Consider the following 18,606-nt stretch of genomic DNA (forward strand, 5'->3'; position numbering starts at 1 on the left):
AAAATCCTCTGCAGAATTTTCAACCAAGGGGAAAATCACTGGCGCAAGTTGAGATCATTAACTTCGGTGATTATTCAATCTTTTTATCGATTATTTGTGATTTTAAGTCAAATTCTGATAATTTTTTGATTTTTTTCTGAATATTTAATCAAAATTTGATTATTTTTTGAATATTTTTGTATTCTTTTTTGAATATTAATTGAAAAATTGTTTATTTTACACAAATTCGGATTATTTTTTTTATTATTTGTGATTTTAATTCAAATTTTGATTTTTTTTTCAATTCTATTTGAGAAAAAATTCTTTTTTTTTAAATTATTTCATTCGGAATTTGATTCTTTTGATTTTTTTTGTAATTTTACTTTGGAAAAAAATATTTTTTTTTGATATTTTATTTAGAATTTGAATATTTTTAAATTCTACTTTGGGAAATAAATATATTTTTTATTATTTATTTGATTCAAAATTTTATTATTTTACCATTTTAATTTGGAATACAATAATTTTTTGATTATTTTATTCAGAATTTGTTTTTTTTTCAACTTTACTTTGGAAAATAATAATTTTTGGATTATTTTTCAATTTATTTCGAGAAAATATTCATTTTTTTAATGACTCAATTCAGAATTTGGTTATTTTAAATTTTTGTAATTTTTTTTGGGAAATAAAATTTTTTTCCAATTATTTTTCAATTTTATTTGAGAAAATATAATTTTTTTGGGCTATTTAATTCAGAATTTGTTTATTTTGATTTTTTTTGTCATTTTACTCGGGATAATAATTTTTTTTTTAAATTATTTATTCAAAATAAGATTTTTTTTCAATGTTAGTTGAGAAAATAATCTTTTTTTTTTAAATTATTCAAACCATAATTTGATTATTTTTCAATTTTACTTGGGAAAATAATCATTTTTTGATTATTTTACTCAAATATTTCAAATAAATCATTTTTTACCACTTCTTCAACTGTTTTCTGACACAAATTTCTGATTAATCACAAATCTTATTCAGATTTTTCCATCTCAAGAAATTAAAGTTCATTCATAGCAAATTTGTGTCTTGATTTTTTAGTTTTATGCCATAGAAAATGTTTAAAAACACTTTTGATCAAATTGTGAGGTTATGAATGCTGTTCTTCATCTAATTTTCACCTTTTTACCCCAGAAAATTACTGAATATGACAAAGAACGCAATGTTTCTACAAGGAAATGACGTAAAATTTGTCACTTTTGAGCAAAAACAGCGGAAAAAACTAAGAAAAAAGACAATTTTTGAGGTTATGATTGACTTTTAAGCTTTTTCTTACCTAATATGAAGTTATTTTAAACAGAAAAGCTCAACTTTACCAAGAAAAACAGAGAAAATCCTAGATTAAACACAATTTTCATGATTTAGAGGATTTTTTAATCCCAAAAATCTGTCTTAAATCAATCACATAACCCAGAAAAAGCAAGAAAATTGATTTTTCCAAACAGAATTATGTAGAAAATGTCTCAATTTGTTGAAATAAAAAGGTTTTACAGTGGAAATATTCCATTAATATACTTCCATGAAGTTGTACACCACTTCCAGTCATAATATCTGCCCCTTGGCCGGGGATGTTGGAATGCTCCACGCCAGGATGCCTTCAATTTTGAGGAGAGACAAATGCGGGGCGGGAATCTTGTGAGAAATACGAGATCTGTGATGCCCAAAAATTTCCATTCCAACAAATAATATAAACTGCTTCTTGTCGTGCACAGCAAATTTCAATCAATATATATGTTGTCAAGGGATTATTCCCGAGATTACCCTTAAACGCCAAATGCTTTGCTGTTGTTTGGAAATTTAAGGAGCATTCCTGGAAATAGAACACAAAGACAATTAACAATGCATGATTCAACAGTGGTGGAAATTACGGAAAAAATTGAGAATTCACAGTAAATGAATTTATTTTTATCGCTTTTTTATTTAATTAAAAGCTTGACTTAATTAAAAGTGGAAATTTGAAAATATTTATATATTTAGTTCTTCATTATTTTTCAATTTTACGTGGAAAATAATCATTTTTGGTTATTTTTATTCACATTTTAATTGTTTGAAAGTAAAAATCAATATTTATATATTTAATTGAGACCATTAAGATCCTTCAAACATTGGCTAATGATTTTTTTTCCTAGTATCAAATCGACGGGTGCCTCGAAAACTATCAAAAGTCAAAATTGCCATTTTTCAGCAGAACGATTTCAAGATTTTCGCTGCAAAATTTGCCAAATTTATCTCAAAAAAGCCTTCAAATCGTCCGTAAAAATGCAAATATTGCTCTGAATTTTTTATTTTTTGAATATTTCAGTTGATTTTATCGGTATTTATTGGAATTTTTGACTAAAATATGGCAAAATTAATGAAAAACCTGAAAATTTTGACTTTATAAGTTCTTAAAATCAACTTTTCATACTTCAATTCAAATTTTCTCTTAAAGTTTTCAAGTGAAAAAATTTAAAAGATATGAGAAATATTCATTTAAAGTCTTGAAAAACATTTTAGAATAATTCTGAACATTTCAAATTATTTTCTGACTGCGTTTCAGTGCAATTTTTGAGACATTTTTCTTGGCGTAAAATAATTAATATTCGACTCTTTTTTCCCATTTGTTCTTTCTTAGATAAATAAGATTTTTTGCTGTTGTCTCATAAGATAGAAATCTTAAAATTCTTGTACAGAAAGAACAAATGAAAAGCTATTGAAAAATTCATAAGATGAAAACTATGATAAATCGACTTTTCATAGTTTTCCATTCACCCGTCGTAGTTGAAATAATCAAATTCTGAATAAAATAATTTAAAAAAAAAGATTATTTTCCCACAAGTTTTCCCAAGTAGAATTGAAAAATAATCTAATTTTGAATAAAATAATCACAAAATTATTTTTTTTCCAAATAAAATTGAAAAATAATCAAATTTTGAATTGAAAAAAAAAGATTTTTCCTAAGTATAATTCCAAAAAAATCTAAATAATCTAATTCAGAATAAAATAATCTTTAAAAAATGACCCATTATTACAAGTAAAATAGAAAAATAATCAAATTTTGAATAAAAAATAATCTCAAAATTATCATTTTTTACGTAAAAATTGATAAATAATCAAATTTTGAATAAAATAATCACAAAATTTTTTTTTCCGAGTAAAATAGAAAAATAATCAAATTTTGAATAAAAAATAATCTTAAAATTATCATTTTTTACGTAAAAATTGATAAATAATCAAATTTTGATGTAAAAGAATGATTATTTTCCTAAGTAAAATTGCAAAACAAATTATTAAAAAAAAAATCAAATTCTGAATTAAGAATTCATGAAAAATTATTACTTTCCCAAGTAAAATTGAACAATAATTAAATTTTGAGCAAAGAATATTAAAAAATTATTTTATTTCCAAGTAAAATAGAAAAATAATCAAAGTAATCAAAATCTGTGTTATATATTTAAAAAAAAAAGATTATTTTCAATCAATTAATCAGAATATTTACAATTATATTCAATTATATTCAAATTTTGATTGAATATTCCGGAAAATAATTAAAAAGAAATCAGAATTTTGTATGAAATCATCAAAATTTGCATTAAAATCACAAATAAAATGGTCTCAAATCGCAATTGATTTCCCCCTTTGGACATAAACAGAGCCTAAAAAAAATTGGATGAAAAGAAATGAGGAAAAATAGCAGAGAAAATCCGATTACAGACAAGCCGGATAATGTGGCCATTGATTCCCGTGTCCGGGATTAGTTGTGCGCATTAAAATCGCTTTGGATAGCGATGAGATGTGTCCACAGTTAACCCATTCGTGTCACTCAAGCGTCCACGCTCAGGTGCGCTTCACGGCGGAAATTGAATGGCAAATATTTGCGGACAATTATTTGAAAAATTCCCTATTGATTCAGGACTCTTCACTGAGTGAAATTCACAAGGATTACAAGTTTCTCTCTCTCGCTTTTGGGTGGTTTGCGAAATTTGGCCAATTTAATCATATCGACGGGTGAATCGAAGACTATTGAAAGTCTGTTTGGATTGATCTTAATGTCTTTCATCGGCAAAAATTAAAGAAATACGATTTTTCTTAAAAACTCTCGCGTGTAGAAAATTTCTCAATGTTGCGTTGAAAAGTGTGAAAAGTCGACTTTTGATAGTTTACGCCCAAGGGGCTAATCACTAGGCAAATTGAGACCATTAACTTTGTGATTATTCCATCTTTTTCCTCGATTATTTCGTGATTTTTACTCAAATTTTGATTATTTTCTCAATATTTCATTAAAATTTGATTATTTTTTTGAATATTTCTCTATTATTTCCTGATTATTTCATTAAAAATTAATTATTTTATACAAATTTTGATTTTTTGTACATTTTTTTATTAATTAATTTCTAAATATTTCTTTAAAAAATTTAATTATTTTATACAATTTTTGATTATTTCGTACAAGATTCTGATTATTTTTTGATTTTTTTTATTATTTCCTGAATATTTGATTCAAAAATTTATTATTTCGTACAAGATTCTCACTAATCTTTTTTTATTATTATTTTCTGAATATAAATTTTTTCTGTAATCAAATTTTGAATATAATTGAATAATTGTGAATATTCTGATTAATTGATTATTATTGATTGAAAAAAAAATCTTTTTTTCATATTTTATTTAGAATTTGATTATTTTTCAATTTTGCTTTGGAAAATATGTATTTTTTTGATAATCTAATTCAAAATATGACTTTTTTTCTTAATATTCTTGAGAAAATATTCATTTTTTCTTACTTTTTTCATTCAATATTTGGTTTACTTTGGTTTTTTGTCATTTTATTTGGGAAAATAATTTTTTTTTTCAATTATTTTTCAATTTTATTTGATAAAAATATTCTTTTTTTGACTATTTTATTCAGTTTTTGATAATATTTTGATTTTTCTTTGTGATTTAACTGCGGAAAAATAATCTTTTTTTTTATTATGTATTCAAAATTAGATTTTTTTTGCTATTTTAATTCAGAAAGTAATTTTTTTTTATTTAAATCATAATTTGATTATTTTTTCAAATTTTCTTGGGAAAATAATGGACAGGAAAAATGTAAAAAGTTGATTTTTACGAATTGTTTGAAAAAAAAAGTAAACAAAAATGATCAAAAACCGACTTTTTGTAGCAAATTTTCCCAATTTGTCTATTAATTCTGCGTATTTTAGTTAATATTTCAAACAAATAACAGTGGAAAAACCTGGGAAATTCTGCATAAAAATAGAATTGAGCAATTTTATCAATTTACTGAAAGATAACAGAGAGTTTATGGAAAAATTAGTAAAATTTCCAAGCAAAATCATCTCTCAAACTTCAAATTGCTGACTTTTGATAGTCTTCACGGCACCCGTCGACTAAGAAATTCACTTTCCGATCTTTGAAATTTTTGCAGAATAATTTTATATTATTATTTCAAAGAGATAAGAAGATTCACGAAGAAAACCCGAACGAGTTTCCGTTATTTGAATAAACCGAGTTTTCTGCCGTTTTCTCGGGGAAATCGATTGTGAAGTCGGCGGCAGCCGCAATCGTGGAGGAGGAGAATAAATTTATTACTATTATATTTAGAAGCTTATTTTTGGCCGAAATAACTCAAAATGGGCGGAGAATTCGAGTGGGGGGGGCTTAAGATTGCTTCAAACTATATTTTCATCGCAACTTCAACCGAAAAATCTAAGATTTCATATGACTTTTGCATGAAATGAAGAATTAAGTGCCAAGAAGAGTGTTTCTTAATAACAATGCGAAACATTTTTAGCTTCTAAGTGTAAATTAGTTTGTAAAATCTTCCAAAAATTGCTTCAAACTGTATTTTAATCGAAACTCTAACCGTCCAAATCCAATTCAAGTTGTTTCCAAGTGGGCGTGGCTTAGAAATGGGCGGTTCCTGCGCTCTCAAAGACATAAAGTTTATTGTATCCTTTCTCTCTCCGCAGGGCTTTTGTGGACAATACCCATCTCCAGCACGTGTCACTGGATGGGAATCAGGCATTCTGTGATCTGCCGCCGCGCCTCTTCCACGGCAATCCCAACTTGGAGGATGTGTCGATGCGCGGCGGCGGCCTGAGGACACTGGATGCCGTGCAGTTTCCGCTGGATCGACTGCGGCGTCTGCAGCTGGCGGACAATCCGCTGGAGTGCAACTGCTCGCTGCTGTGGCTGTGGCGACTGGTGCACGAGGAGGAGCGCCTGGATGCGGAGGGCGGCGCCCCGAGTAGCCTCAGTCTGGACAGCGAGGCCATCGGCTGCGACGTGGTGGAGGACAACGTGCGCCTCCGTCGACGTCTGAAGGACATGTCCGAGGGTGAGATGGAGTGTCCGGCGCGCCTGGTCACCATCGTGTGCGCCGTGCTGTCGGTGCTGCTCGTGACAATGGCGGGCGTGAGTGTTGTGCTGTATCTGCAGTTTGCGCGACGCCGGAAGCGCATCATGGAGGAGCGCAAGAATGTGAATGAGCGCATTGTCCCGCAGCAGATTGACAAGATGGAGCTGGAGCGATATCTGCAGGCTCAGGCGCTGACCAGTGAGTATCGCACGCTGCGCCCCTGGGAGATTCCCATCAAGGAGGCCGAGCGCGAGGAGCCGGATCACTATGAGAAGTTCGACTACTTCGATCACCGTCGCATGCCGACGCCCAAGGGCACCCCCACGCCCCACGTCGTCTACGTATGACTCCCAGGAGTCCAGCAGCGTCACATCATTCACAGGTAAAAACTCCGGGGCGGCACTTCTTCGCGCGCACATCCCGCTCTCCACTGCGCCATGTTGCCGCGCGCGTGTACATAAAGTCTCTTTAGATGACTAGTTGAGATATAGATTAAGGTTAGCACTGTATTTGATAAGAGCCTACAACTCCAGTTTTCCCCTTCCTTTCTTCAAAATTCATTCAATGAATTTCAACTCACTTCGTGGACAAATTCCATCATTAATTGTCAATTTTGACATGACAAAATGTCTCCAAAATGACAAGAAGTACTTAAGAAGTGAAAGTGTTGAGAAAATCACAATCTTCCTTTCCCGAGCGTTTCTTTTACTGCCAAAATTATCCAAATCCTTTGGATTTCTTTTGATTTTTACGTAAAATCAATCGAAAATAATCCTTTTCTAGGTTATGTCACGAATTAAGGAGAGATTTAGTGAATAATTCGCATTCTAGAACATCAATTGCAACTTTGATGCCAAGAAACACTGCAAATTGTGTTAAAGTTGAACATAACCTCAAAAATAATTTTTTAGTCTTTGAAAATGTTTATTTAGACAACTTTCTTGCCAATTTTCATGCTGAATCAGCAATTTTAAGTTCGTTGGAACATCATAAGAGACACTTTTGTGATCTAGAAAGCTTTCGAGTGGAGTTTTTGAAGATCTTTTAGTGATATTTTGAGGTTATGATAAGAAAAGATGTCCAAAAACAGTGGTTTTAAGTCGATTTTTATGTTTAAGTCAAAGAAATTGCCACTCTAATGCCCAAGAAACACTGCAAATTGTGCTAAAATCCAACATAACCTCAAAAATAATAATTTGGACTTGGAAAATGATTATTTAGAAAACTCTCTGGACGATTTTGACTCTGAATCAGCAATTTTAAGTTCGTTTGTGATCTAGAAAGCTTCCACAACAGCAAAAAGCTTAAAGCATTGGAGGCCCTCCACATCTTCTCATCGAGACATAGAAATGTCAATAAGAAGAAAGATTGTTGTGGAGAAGAAAAGGAGTTTGAGCTAAAAAGGCCATTTCTGTGAGTTTCCACAAAAAGAAAGCTTCCAAACTGAGTATTAGATGATCTTTCAGTAATATTTTGAGGTTATGGTTGAAAAAGATCCCCAAAAAAGGGTTTTTAAGTGTTTTTTTAATAGAAATATTGAAAGGAAACTTAAGAGATTTGTTATAATTTGCAGATTTTCTGAGGAAACAGTCTAAAATTTTTGAGTCTTCTAAGTTTCAGGCATTTTTGGTAGTGTTTAGGAAGTGTGGTGTACAGATTCAGGGCATATTATCCTCCCCTTACATTTTCTGATCTTTTTTCACCACTTTATCAACCTCAAAAACATTCTAGAGAAAGTAATTTCTTCACAAAACACCCAGAGAACTGTCAAATCCCGCCCATCTTTAAGCTCCGCCCCTTTTTTGAATACCACGAAGTGTTGCTTTTCTTCCTCCCCCCCAAAAAATCAGTGTCTTTCGCATTTTCTTCCGGGAGAATATCTTCCATATGAATTAAAAAAAAGGTAAAAAAATAAGGTGCTTAAAAACTATTGGAAAAAGGAGTATTTCTTTCTTCTTTAAACATTTTGTCAAAGGCAATCCAAGAACATGTTGCAGTTGAGAGTGAAATGTGCGCGCGCGCGCCTCTTTGAGTGTCTCTCATAGGAAATCTATATATTCTATTGAATAATTTAGCTGAAGATGAAGAAGAAGAAGATGGCAAAAAAAAAATTGTGCAAAGACAAAGTGCAAATGTAAGTGAAGCAAAGAGAGCGAAATTAGCATGAGACATTTGAGAAAAAGCAATAAAAAGAAAGCACAAGAACAAGAAGGAGGAGTGTGTGAAGGGGGGATTTTGAGGGTAAATTGAGAAAATTATTGGATATAATATAGGGGTAAATGGGGCAGCTTCAGATTGGGGCAGCTTCAGATTTCTTAATTTTCTCAGAGATTTTTACATGAATAAATTCCTGGTCTTCACACAATGTTTGTAGTCCTTAAGGACTACAATTGACGAAAATTTGCACAGGATTGCCTTTACTGTTTAGATAAAATAAGTGAAAATTGAAAATCACTCACAAACTAGAATTTTGCTGCCGAATTGATTGCGTGTTTTCTCCATTAAAAAAGCCACAATTCGCGTGAAACACAATCAAAGGTTATTGAGAGTTAAGTAGAGATTCTAAATATGCCCGAACTTTTCCTCCTGATCACGGCCTTTTCAGTGGGTGGTGGAAAATGCACAAACACTGCACACGGGGCAGTTTCGGATCGCCACGGACTGACAACAGCGCGCTCTGACAGTCTGACGCAACATCACGGTCGAAATTTTCTTGTGGCAAATATTGAAGATTTTTCACAAAGTGCCGTTCTGTGCTGCATTGCTTCATCACGTTAAACGACTTCTTAGTTGAAAAGTGAGAAAATACACGCGAAAATCACTGATTAGAGCAGAAATTTCGAGAAGCACATTTTGCGCGGAACTTTCGCGGCGCGTCAAGTTGCCACCACTCACGCATGGTGGCGTTGCGACACAGGAAAAATGACGGGCAACTTGCTTTTCGCTCAGACATTTTGACAGTGCGTGCAAGGGTCCAGAAAAGTCGCGAAAATATTACTTTAAAGGCGATTTTTAGGGAATTAAACAGTTTCAGTGCGTAGAAGAGATATCAAAGTGATCATTTGCCCGCGATTCTACAATTCCACAATGGAATTTTAGGTAAATATAAGTGAAAATCTGAAGCTGCCCCAGAGCAATCCGAAACATCCCCGTGCGGGGCAGTTTCAGATAAATTACAATATTATTTTCATTCTCCTTTAGAGGAAAAAGGATCAGTTTTAATGCCCAATGAAAGGCATTTTCTGAAGCTCAATAGACGAGAGTTTATTTGAGCGTTGTGATCATTTCAATATATTCAGCCGATTTTTCAAGAAAAAATCCTAAAGTTGGAACAGCATTTTGAATCTGAAGCTGCCCCACTTACCCCTATTGACTATTTTCATATTCTATGAAAAGGGATATTTGTATAAAATATTTATAAAGAAAAACAATGTAATATTAATCATAAATTATGTGGAAGAATGAACAGCAATCACACACAATACACAGAGTGGAATTCTCTGATCCTTTCTCCACCCTTTCCAACCCCCTTCAACCCCTTTGAAACACTGACCAGAATCCGAGGCTTTGGGATTAGCGTCGAGGTGAAATACAGCGGAAAATAATTTCATTTTGACCAAAACCCAGGGACATTTATCGCACATTCGCGGATTTATCTGGGGGATTCTTGTGTACATTTTCATTTATTTTAATGCCCCATTTCTGTGGCTCACCGCCAATTTCATAATTGAGCGACGTGGAATTAATTTTTCAAGCCCAGCCAGAGAGAAGAAGAAAAAACACCAGCCCCAGCATAAATCACAGAGCAAAAAGGGCAAATAGGGGAGGGGAGGGGTCATTCGGACCACATGAATTCTAACCTGTGTTTTTTGGTCACCTCCTGAAGAGAGAGTCTGAAAGTGGGCGACGTGCGAAAAATTTGAATTTGAAGAGGAAAAATCAATAAAAAAAATAGATATAAATAAATAAAAAACTAGGTAAAGAGCAAAAGGCAAGGGGTAAACATGTGGCGCAATCACAGTTCACTGAGAACGCAATCTTCGCAATCCCAAACGCAATCCGCAATCCCAGGAGTAAAATCGCAATCTTTGCGCGCAATCACCGCAATTCTAAGCGCAATCTTAAGCGCAATCCGCAATCCCTAAGAGTATTTCGCGGAATTTGGGTAGTTTTTCTCGGAATTTGGTACGTATTCAGATTGATTTACAATTTTTCATGGCGTGGTGAGCAAAAATGTGGTTTGTTCTTTGTGATATCTTACTAGTAATTATCTGATCCAAGTAAGTCATTTTATTATCACTTTATACGGTCAATCTCGTAAAAAAATATGTTTAGAATATTCTCATTTAGTGAATTCACTAACAAAATATATTTTTTTGGTATAAACTTGGGTGTGAATTCCTTCATATTAGCACTTTTATATTGCTTCGAGTTGATTTTTCCAAGACTTTATTTCCAAATATTTGAGAATAGTTGCCTTAATACTTAGTGGGATAATCTTTATTCTTAATTACAGCCTTCAATCTCTTAGGGATGCTGTCAATGGGCCTCTGAATATACGATTTGTCAATTTTCTCCCACGCTGCTTTCACCTCTTCGATGAGATGTGGAATACTCGTGATTTTTTTCCCTCGAAGTTTTCCTTTCAAGATCATCAACAAATTCTCGATGGGATTTAGGTCTGGGGAGCAGGATGACCACGAAAAACAACCCCAGAACATTGCACAACCTCCGCCATTCTTCAGTGTTGTTACGATGTACTTGGGGCTGAGTTCTTGGCATTTGGGTCGCCAAACAAACCTTTTACCATCAGATCCATGACGGTTGATCTTCGTTTCATCAGAAAATAAGACGTTTCGCCATTTTTCTGATGGCCATGACGCGTATTTCTTGGCAAACGCAAGTCGCTTAAAACGGTTGGCTTTGGAAATCAGCGGCTTCTTCCTTGGCGCACTCTTGCGTTCAGGCCCAGATTCATGAAGTCTGTTCCTCACAGTGTTTACGGTGACTGAAGACAGCTTAGGGAATAGTTCTTGATGAATCTCACGTGCGGACATTAATGGATTAGCCTTACACATTCGAACAATTCGTCGATCCATTGCCGAAGAAGTTTTCCACGATCTTGTGAATGAGAGAGCCTTCTGCTTATCTCATGAAGTGGATTGTCCTTCCTTGTGCAGCCGAACAATCTCCGTACGCTCCTCCGGAGTTGTGTGCCGTCCTCGTTCCATAACTTGGTTCTTTGCCTAACAAAATTTCGCATCCAACACTTACGAAGTCCAGATAGAAAAGTAAATTCTGACCGGACACATGTCCTGAAGACACCTCTGATTCATTAAAACCTTATTAAGAACCCAAAACATATTTATATGGACAAGATTCAAATATTACTCAGGGGGTCCTATTCAAATTGTTAAGGCTAATTACTGTTTTGGTCCAGTTTTGATATCATAAAAGGGGATTAAGGATTAGGCCGAATGTCTTCAAACTTGGCATGATAATTACTCATTAATGAGGGAAGATTGATAGAAAATTTCAGATCTCTAGCTTCACGTGAAAATTCGCGGCACATCGATATGTCTTAGAGGCTCAGGGGGTCCTATTTGATTTGGAGTCACTGTACATTTTAAACATGTTTTTGATCTGCATTTATTATGGTCTTAATAACAACAATTGCACAAAAAACACCCAAAAATTCACGTGAAATAGCTAAAAAGTCGAGATATTGGCCTTTTTTCTCTTTTCTTTTAATATCTAAGCATTATCATCATCAAAATGAGTGCGTAAACAGCAAAATATACCTTTTTTCAATTGTTTTTAGCGGGTGCGCGTAGCATAAAAAAGCAAAACTTGTCGAGGAAAAACCTCGTTTTTCCAGCAAATAGAGAAGAAATATCACTTCGGCATGTCTGGGAGAAATTCATCCCTTGAAGTGCTCTAAACACATGAAAAATAATCCAACATAAAAGTTTCTTCGTTTCGGAGATATTTGAAAAAATGTGGTAAAAAACCGGCGATTTTTTTACCTAGTGGTTCACAAAAGATCATTTTTGACCAACAAGAAGTGATCTAAAATATTCACAATGTTCTACAAAGTAGTAGTTAATTTCAATATCTATGTTTTGAGCCTAATTTGAGGAAAATCCGTGAAAACTAGGCGAAATATGAGCACAAAAGTGCGGCAAAGTGGGTAAAAATAGGGGAAAATGGAAAATAGGCTCTAAAAGGAAAACATGAGGGTCTAGGGAAAAAAGGAAGGTACCGTTGAAAAGCTGATGACTCAAGGAATCAGAAAATCCACACTTCAAAAAAAGGGCAGAAAAGTGTTGCACAGTGTTATTGTAACGAACTTTCTTCTTTCCTTACATCAATGGTTTGTGCTTGAGAAAACGTTAAGTTGAACACTTTCATCTGTCTATTCAGACTCTCAGAAATTAAAATAGAAATTCCATTTCAAGGTATCAAAAAGTGTTTAGAAAAAAACTTCCAGATGACCAATTAACTACAGATGAAAAGGTTTTTTCATGAATGTCTTTGGTTCCGAAGTTGTCATCTCTGATCTGAAATATGACCCAAATTCCGCTGAAACGCAATCCCGCAATCCCAGGAGTAAAATCGCAATCTTTGCGCGCAATCCGCAATCTTTAGGCGCAATCACACAATCTTCGCAATCCGGGTTCACTCAGAGTGGCACATGTTTACCCCTTGGCAAAAGGCATCTATTGTTAAATGAAATATGAAATTTCTATTATTATTGTGTATATTCGGGTTTAATTTTCGTGGCTGCAGAATTTTCCATCTTCCACCATCATATTTGCCAATGCAAATGCAATTTTGTTGCAACTGGAAAAACTCACTGGTTGTGCCCCTATTCCTTTCTCTTTCACTCTCTCTCTCTCTCTCTCACCTTTCCTCTCTGCTGGAATATAAATTGGACATTACGCCATGAGAGCAATATACGAGTTATTAGATGAATCACAGACACGCTCAATGTTGGTTGACTTTAGCAATTAGATGTGAAGAAAATATAAATTTTCCACGTTCAACTTGGGTAACTGAAGGGGTTCGTCATCGAGGTAAAAATTGAGCACATTATTGTTAATTAAAGTAACAAATAAGTCTTTTTTTGAGAGATTTTCAAAAAAAAATCGTCCGGCTCGAAGAACCAAGAATGCACAAAGAGTCCAATATTAACATCACAAGACAATCAACTATACACTGAAAAATCTACCCATCGCAGTGAGTTTGTAGTGTTGCCAGATGGGAAACAAGAGGACGAAATGCATTCGAGTGTTTAAATTTGTGGCTAAAAATGCCTCCATTTCCTGTATTTGCAGCATATTTCAGTCTTATTCAATTTATCCATGACATTCTTGGCATTTCAAGTGTTGCCATATTGTGCAAAATCTTCAAATCGCAAATTATGAGACGCACGGAGACAATTTGGAGGTTATGTTTCCCTTTTATCACAAGAAAATCACAGTGAAACCTCTGTAAAATGCTTCATGAAGAGCGAAAAACGCTCATGACAAGAAGAACATGGAAGAAGTGACAGTGAAATGTCAAAAATGACACAAGCTGTCACTTTGACAGATTTTTTGACAGAAACTTCACTTGTGTTACCCAAAAAATCACACAGTAAATCGCCATGAAAAGCTCAAGACAGCTTTTCAACCACCCTCAAATATATCTATTGTCACCTCTGACGTTTATTGCTTGATTTGAATTGAAAGAAGTCCTTCAAAGTCTCAATGAGCACCCCTTTTTGAACTTCAGCACCACAAAATATGATGTCTTGCGATCAATTTCAATTGCGCCACGCCACAAAACAGAGGAAATTGGCGATTCCCCCGAGACTCGCCGGATGGTAAATGATATGCAGAGACGCCTTCGCACCCCCGCGGGGCGTGAGTTTTAGGGTCGTCGATGGGGAAGACAAAGATGTTGAGGTCCTGTGCCGAAGAGTGTGAGATTGATTTGCATTTTAAACAATTGAAATAATTAATTTGCTCCCATTGTCTGATGCTCAGAGTGCAAAATTTTAAATTGAGTTTGCAAGAAGCTCTGGAGTCTCTTTCGCTTTTTGAGGGGTGGCGAGGGAGGGGGTGGAAATAAAAATTCATGAAGTGGTAAAATGAGTGGAAGGCGCGCGACTCAACAATTTTCTTTTGGACAAAACTGAAGCGAGAGAGAGTAAAAATCATTGGGAAAGTCACGAAATCACTGCGTCTCGCGCGCGCTTTTGCCATTCAAATGTATTGAATGGCAGGGGGGGGGGATGAAAAAGAGGGTGGTAAACTTTGCCAGACGAAAGTTTGTTAGATATTTCAATGTGCTCATTCACCATGATACCGCCACAGAACTTGTACAATTAATCTCACTATCATCATCGTACATTTTTCTTCCTCATTTCCCCTCTTACAATCTCTTCATATATATATATATGTATCACCTGGGATGGCAAATTAAGTCATCCCTAAGAGCGATTACAGACTTGAGGTTTACCCTCGAATCGACAGGAACTGAAATCATCCCTCCGTGGATGAGTTTGGAGTGTTTAAAGATCAGATTAGCGACAAGTCGTGGCTGATTTGGCGCTAAAAACACTCAGGAGTTATTCTTCTTTGTCGACACTAGCGCCAATTTTGCTATTTATGACAATTTTACGCAAGACGGAGATAATATGCCTGACTTTAAAGGCATTTTCCATCGCTTTTTAGACTTCTTCCACTGTTTCTTGTACTCAAATCTAACTTTTATCACAATCAAATCTAAGTTTTGCCTTCAGAAAATGCTTTGAAAACTTCTGACCAAATTGTGAGGTTAGGAATTCAGCTTAGAAAATCTTTTTCTGGGTTAATTTAAATCTTTATCTGGAAATGAGTAAATATATTGAAATTCTAAATGTTTCTACTCAATAACGAGATTAAATTTGTCACAAAAAATATTCTTCTTGACAGAAATGGGATTTTTTTTGAGGTTATGTTTGATTTTTAAGCTTTTTCTCAATCAATATGAAGTTTTATCGATAAAAATGGCTGAAATCTGTGAAGAAACAGAGAAATAATCCCGCTTAACCACAAATTTAATGATTTTGAGGGTTATTAAATCGTCAGAATCGGTTTTAAATCAATCACATAACCTAGAAAAACAATAAAATTTGTTTATCTAACTGAAATATTTGCTTCAAATATTCTAAATATTTTACCATTTCTAACCCTTAACACTTCCATAAAAGCTGTACACCACTTCTGATTGTAATATCTGCCCCTTGATTTGACGATAAAATCAAGAAAATGGAAGATTTGCAGAAGAATTGAATGCTTTTCAACTGAATGTGTTACGGGCGCATTTTGCCTCAATAAATATGACACAGTCTGTGCGGAAATATAGAAGCGGCAATCATTTGTATCATTTCTATCATTTGATGATTAGCCGCTTGCATCCCGAATTTCTCGGATTGACGAAGTAAAATCACTTCTTGTTCAGCGTTTGAGAGTGCAACAGTGTCGTGAGTGTCGTCATATATGTAAATTTTCCTGGAAAACTGCGTGAAGACGAAGGAAGCGGACCTTCAGAGCGAACCCCCCGAAATCCGCGGAGCAACTTTTGGCGCCCAACTCGTGGTTCGAGGCACACGACTTTTTTCCCTTTGTTCATGCCTCGTGGTCATAGTAATTTTTTTTTAATAGTCAATTTTCCACTGTAAGAAAACTTTTTCGTGGAAAATTTTGAGTTCCACCGTGCTTGCGTAATTTTTCTGATTACATTGGTGATAAATTTGTGATATTCGTGATCGAATTTATCGCATTTTGGAGCAATTTTTCAATCATTTTTGCATGCCTCGTGGCAAAGTAGTTTTCTCAGTGTGTATTTCACATATATAAATTAATTTCAACATATTTTTCGAGCCCTTACAGTGCATAATCAGTTTTTTTTTCCTCTCTCGATAGTCGCGGTTCAAATTTTCAGTGCTTTTTCTTCATAATTTTTCGCTTTTTTGCTCAATTTTAGTCACACACAAGGTGTTGCATAAGTTTTATACTTCTTTTTCTCTTCTCATTTAGCTCGATTTTTCACGTGGTTTTCCAATTTTTTTTTATTGTTTTTTTCTCCCCTTTATTGGTGAGCACCACAAGCTAACACTGTACACACTCTGAGTTCTCAAAAGAAAAAAAAGAAGAAATTTTTTGGACGTTAAAATGAATGTGGAAATGGTGAAGCACCTTCAGTGTTGGGCGAATTTTTTACATTTTTACTTTTACACAATTCTTTACATGGTAAAAAATGTTTTCTTTACACACAATTTTTTTTACATGTAAAGAAAAAATGTAAAATACGAAAATTGGGTTCAATTTTTCGAATCGAACATTTGCTAATAACGGAAATTTACTTCAGGTCTTTTTTTCATGAAGCCAAAATTATTAAGAGTTTTGTGAATTTTAACCTCGTTTAGGCAATTAAGACCAAAATGTGCAGAAATATTTCTCGGTTTTATGGTTCTTAGGCAAAAATTTAATCTCGTGCAATCCTTGAAGTTCTTGCCAAGATATTTGCTAAACATGAATTTTTCCCGCTGTGCATTCTGGATAAGCATAATAAGCAACCGTCACATTGTCATTTTCTGTCCAGGAATGTGAAGATGATCTCTGAAGAGACATTTAGTTCGGAATTGACCATCGAAGCATATCCTGCGGGTGTCTTTGGGGTTCCTGGGATGTCCGAAGCGCTTGTTAGAAGACTCAAGCGTGCTTAAAGTGGTTTTTATTCGCCAAAAAACAACAAAATGAAGCAATCGGCATGAAAATCGTCTTCTCTTGCCCAAAATCCAAAGAATGAAGTTTCTAAAATGCGATCCGACATTCCATAGACCTGTCCCAATTGCTGGATGGACATTCTTCTTCCTTGCTTGGTATTTTCCCCGATGGTTAATCGGCAGCAGAAGCACCTCGAAAAGAATACAACAAAAAAATACGTTCAATTTGCAAATTTGCTTGTAAAATAAGAGAAAAAACTTCGATATTCCATCAAAGAAATGTATTGGAACATCAGTTGTTGAATTATTAACTTACCTTACTCAATTATGCCAACAATTTGCAGATTTTCCTGAGTTTTCACTGTTTCTTTACAATTTTGCGACTTCACGCGTATGTGACAAAAAGTATTTTCTGCAATTCCACGGGAATTCCACGGGAATTCCACGGGAATTCCACGGGAATCTCAGTAGTTTTTTTAAACTTCAGAAAAGAATTTTTACATTTTACTTTACATTTTACATTTTTTACACATTCTTTACATGTAAAATGTAAAGAGGTATTTTTTACCAAGTAAAGGCACAACACTGATCGAAGACCACCCCCAGATACGTGAAGTCAGTGACAAAAGGGATAGTCAGATTGGATGAACAAGGCGCTCCACGACAAGTCCGGCAGCGAGATATTATCTCCGTTGATAGCTCTCCGGAACGCGGCGGTAGGAAGCGCATTGCCCGCGATTTACTGCTCAAGATCATGGAGCAACATTCAGCCCTCTGGATGCCGTGGAGCAAGATTTCTTGCACCACCCCCATCTCTAATCTAATCTAATCCTTTCGTGGATCATCCGCAAGTCTGTAATCAGTCTAACTTTCAAGCTCCTCTTTTTCACGCACAAACTGCATTTCCAGCCAATTTTCTCTCTCTTTCTCTCTGTCTTAAAACCCTTTCCTCCCCCCTCCCCAAAAATTAGTGGTAAAGGATAAAGAAAGAAATTCTTCAATGTGGTGCTAAATAATTGTGTGAGAGGAATAAAAAAGATGAGATAAACATGACTTTCTGATTAAGTGTATAGAGAGCGAAGAGTAAATTGTAGTAGAATAGATAGAAAGTGTAGTGTTTAAGGGAAAATATCTCAATTTTGCTGCAGTCACGAAGAATGAAATCCATGTGTGTGTGTGTCACTTTAAGGATAAGAATACGCAACAATTCCCGATATTTAACACTCCTTTGTTGTTCTTTTCTTTCACAAATCACCACAAGAAACCCGACAATATCTATATATATATATATATATATGACATAAAATCTCCCTGCTCTAGAGCTTTCCATGAGGACTGGGGATGACCCCCCAGTCAAAACCACACACCCCCCACACAAAAAACCCATCATTTTCTGTGTATCTTTTAGTTTAGGATGTCGAGAGAGAGAAAAAAAAGGGGGAAGAAAGATTGAAGAATCTTTTTGGATGAAGAGAAGCGA

The 18,606-nt window shown here is 34.5% G+C and overlaps 1 protein-coding gene across 1 annotated transcript in view; it reads left to right on the plus strand.

Annotated features, from left to right (window-relative positions):
- Positions 1-18,566, plus strand: part of LOC132257300 (slit homolog 2 protein-like) — a 38,362-nt gene extending 19,796 nt beyond the window's left edge. The window contains exons 3-4 of the mRNA XM_059754155.1: positions 5,982-6,752; positions 17,704-18,566. Coding sequence (XP_059610138.1) covers positions 5,982-6,717 — 736 coding nt within the window. The 3' untranslated portion in view covers positions 6,718-6,752; positions 17,704-18,566. The remainder of the gene's footprint in view (positions 1-5,981; positions 6,753-17,703) is intronic.
- Positions 18,567-18,606: the final 40 nt, after the last annotated feature.

The sequence above is a fragment of the Phlebotomus argentipes genome, unplaced genomic scaffold, assembly GCF_947086385.1.
Source record: "Phlebotomus argentipes unplaced genomic scaffold, Phlebotomus argentipes genome assembly contig_28, whole genome shotgun sequence".
Classification (NCBI taxonomy): domain Eukaryota; kingdom Metazoa; phylum Arthropoda; class Insecta; order Diptera; family Psychodidae; genus Phlebotomus; species Phlebotomus argentipes.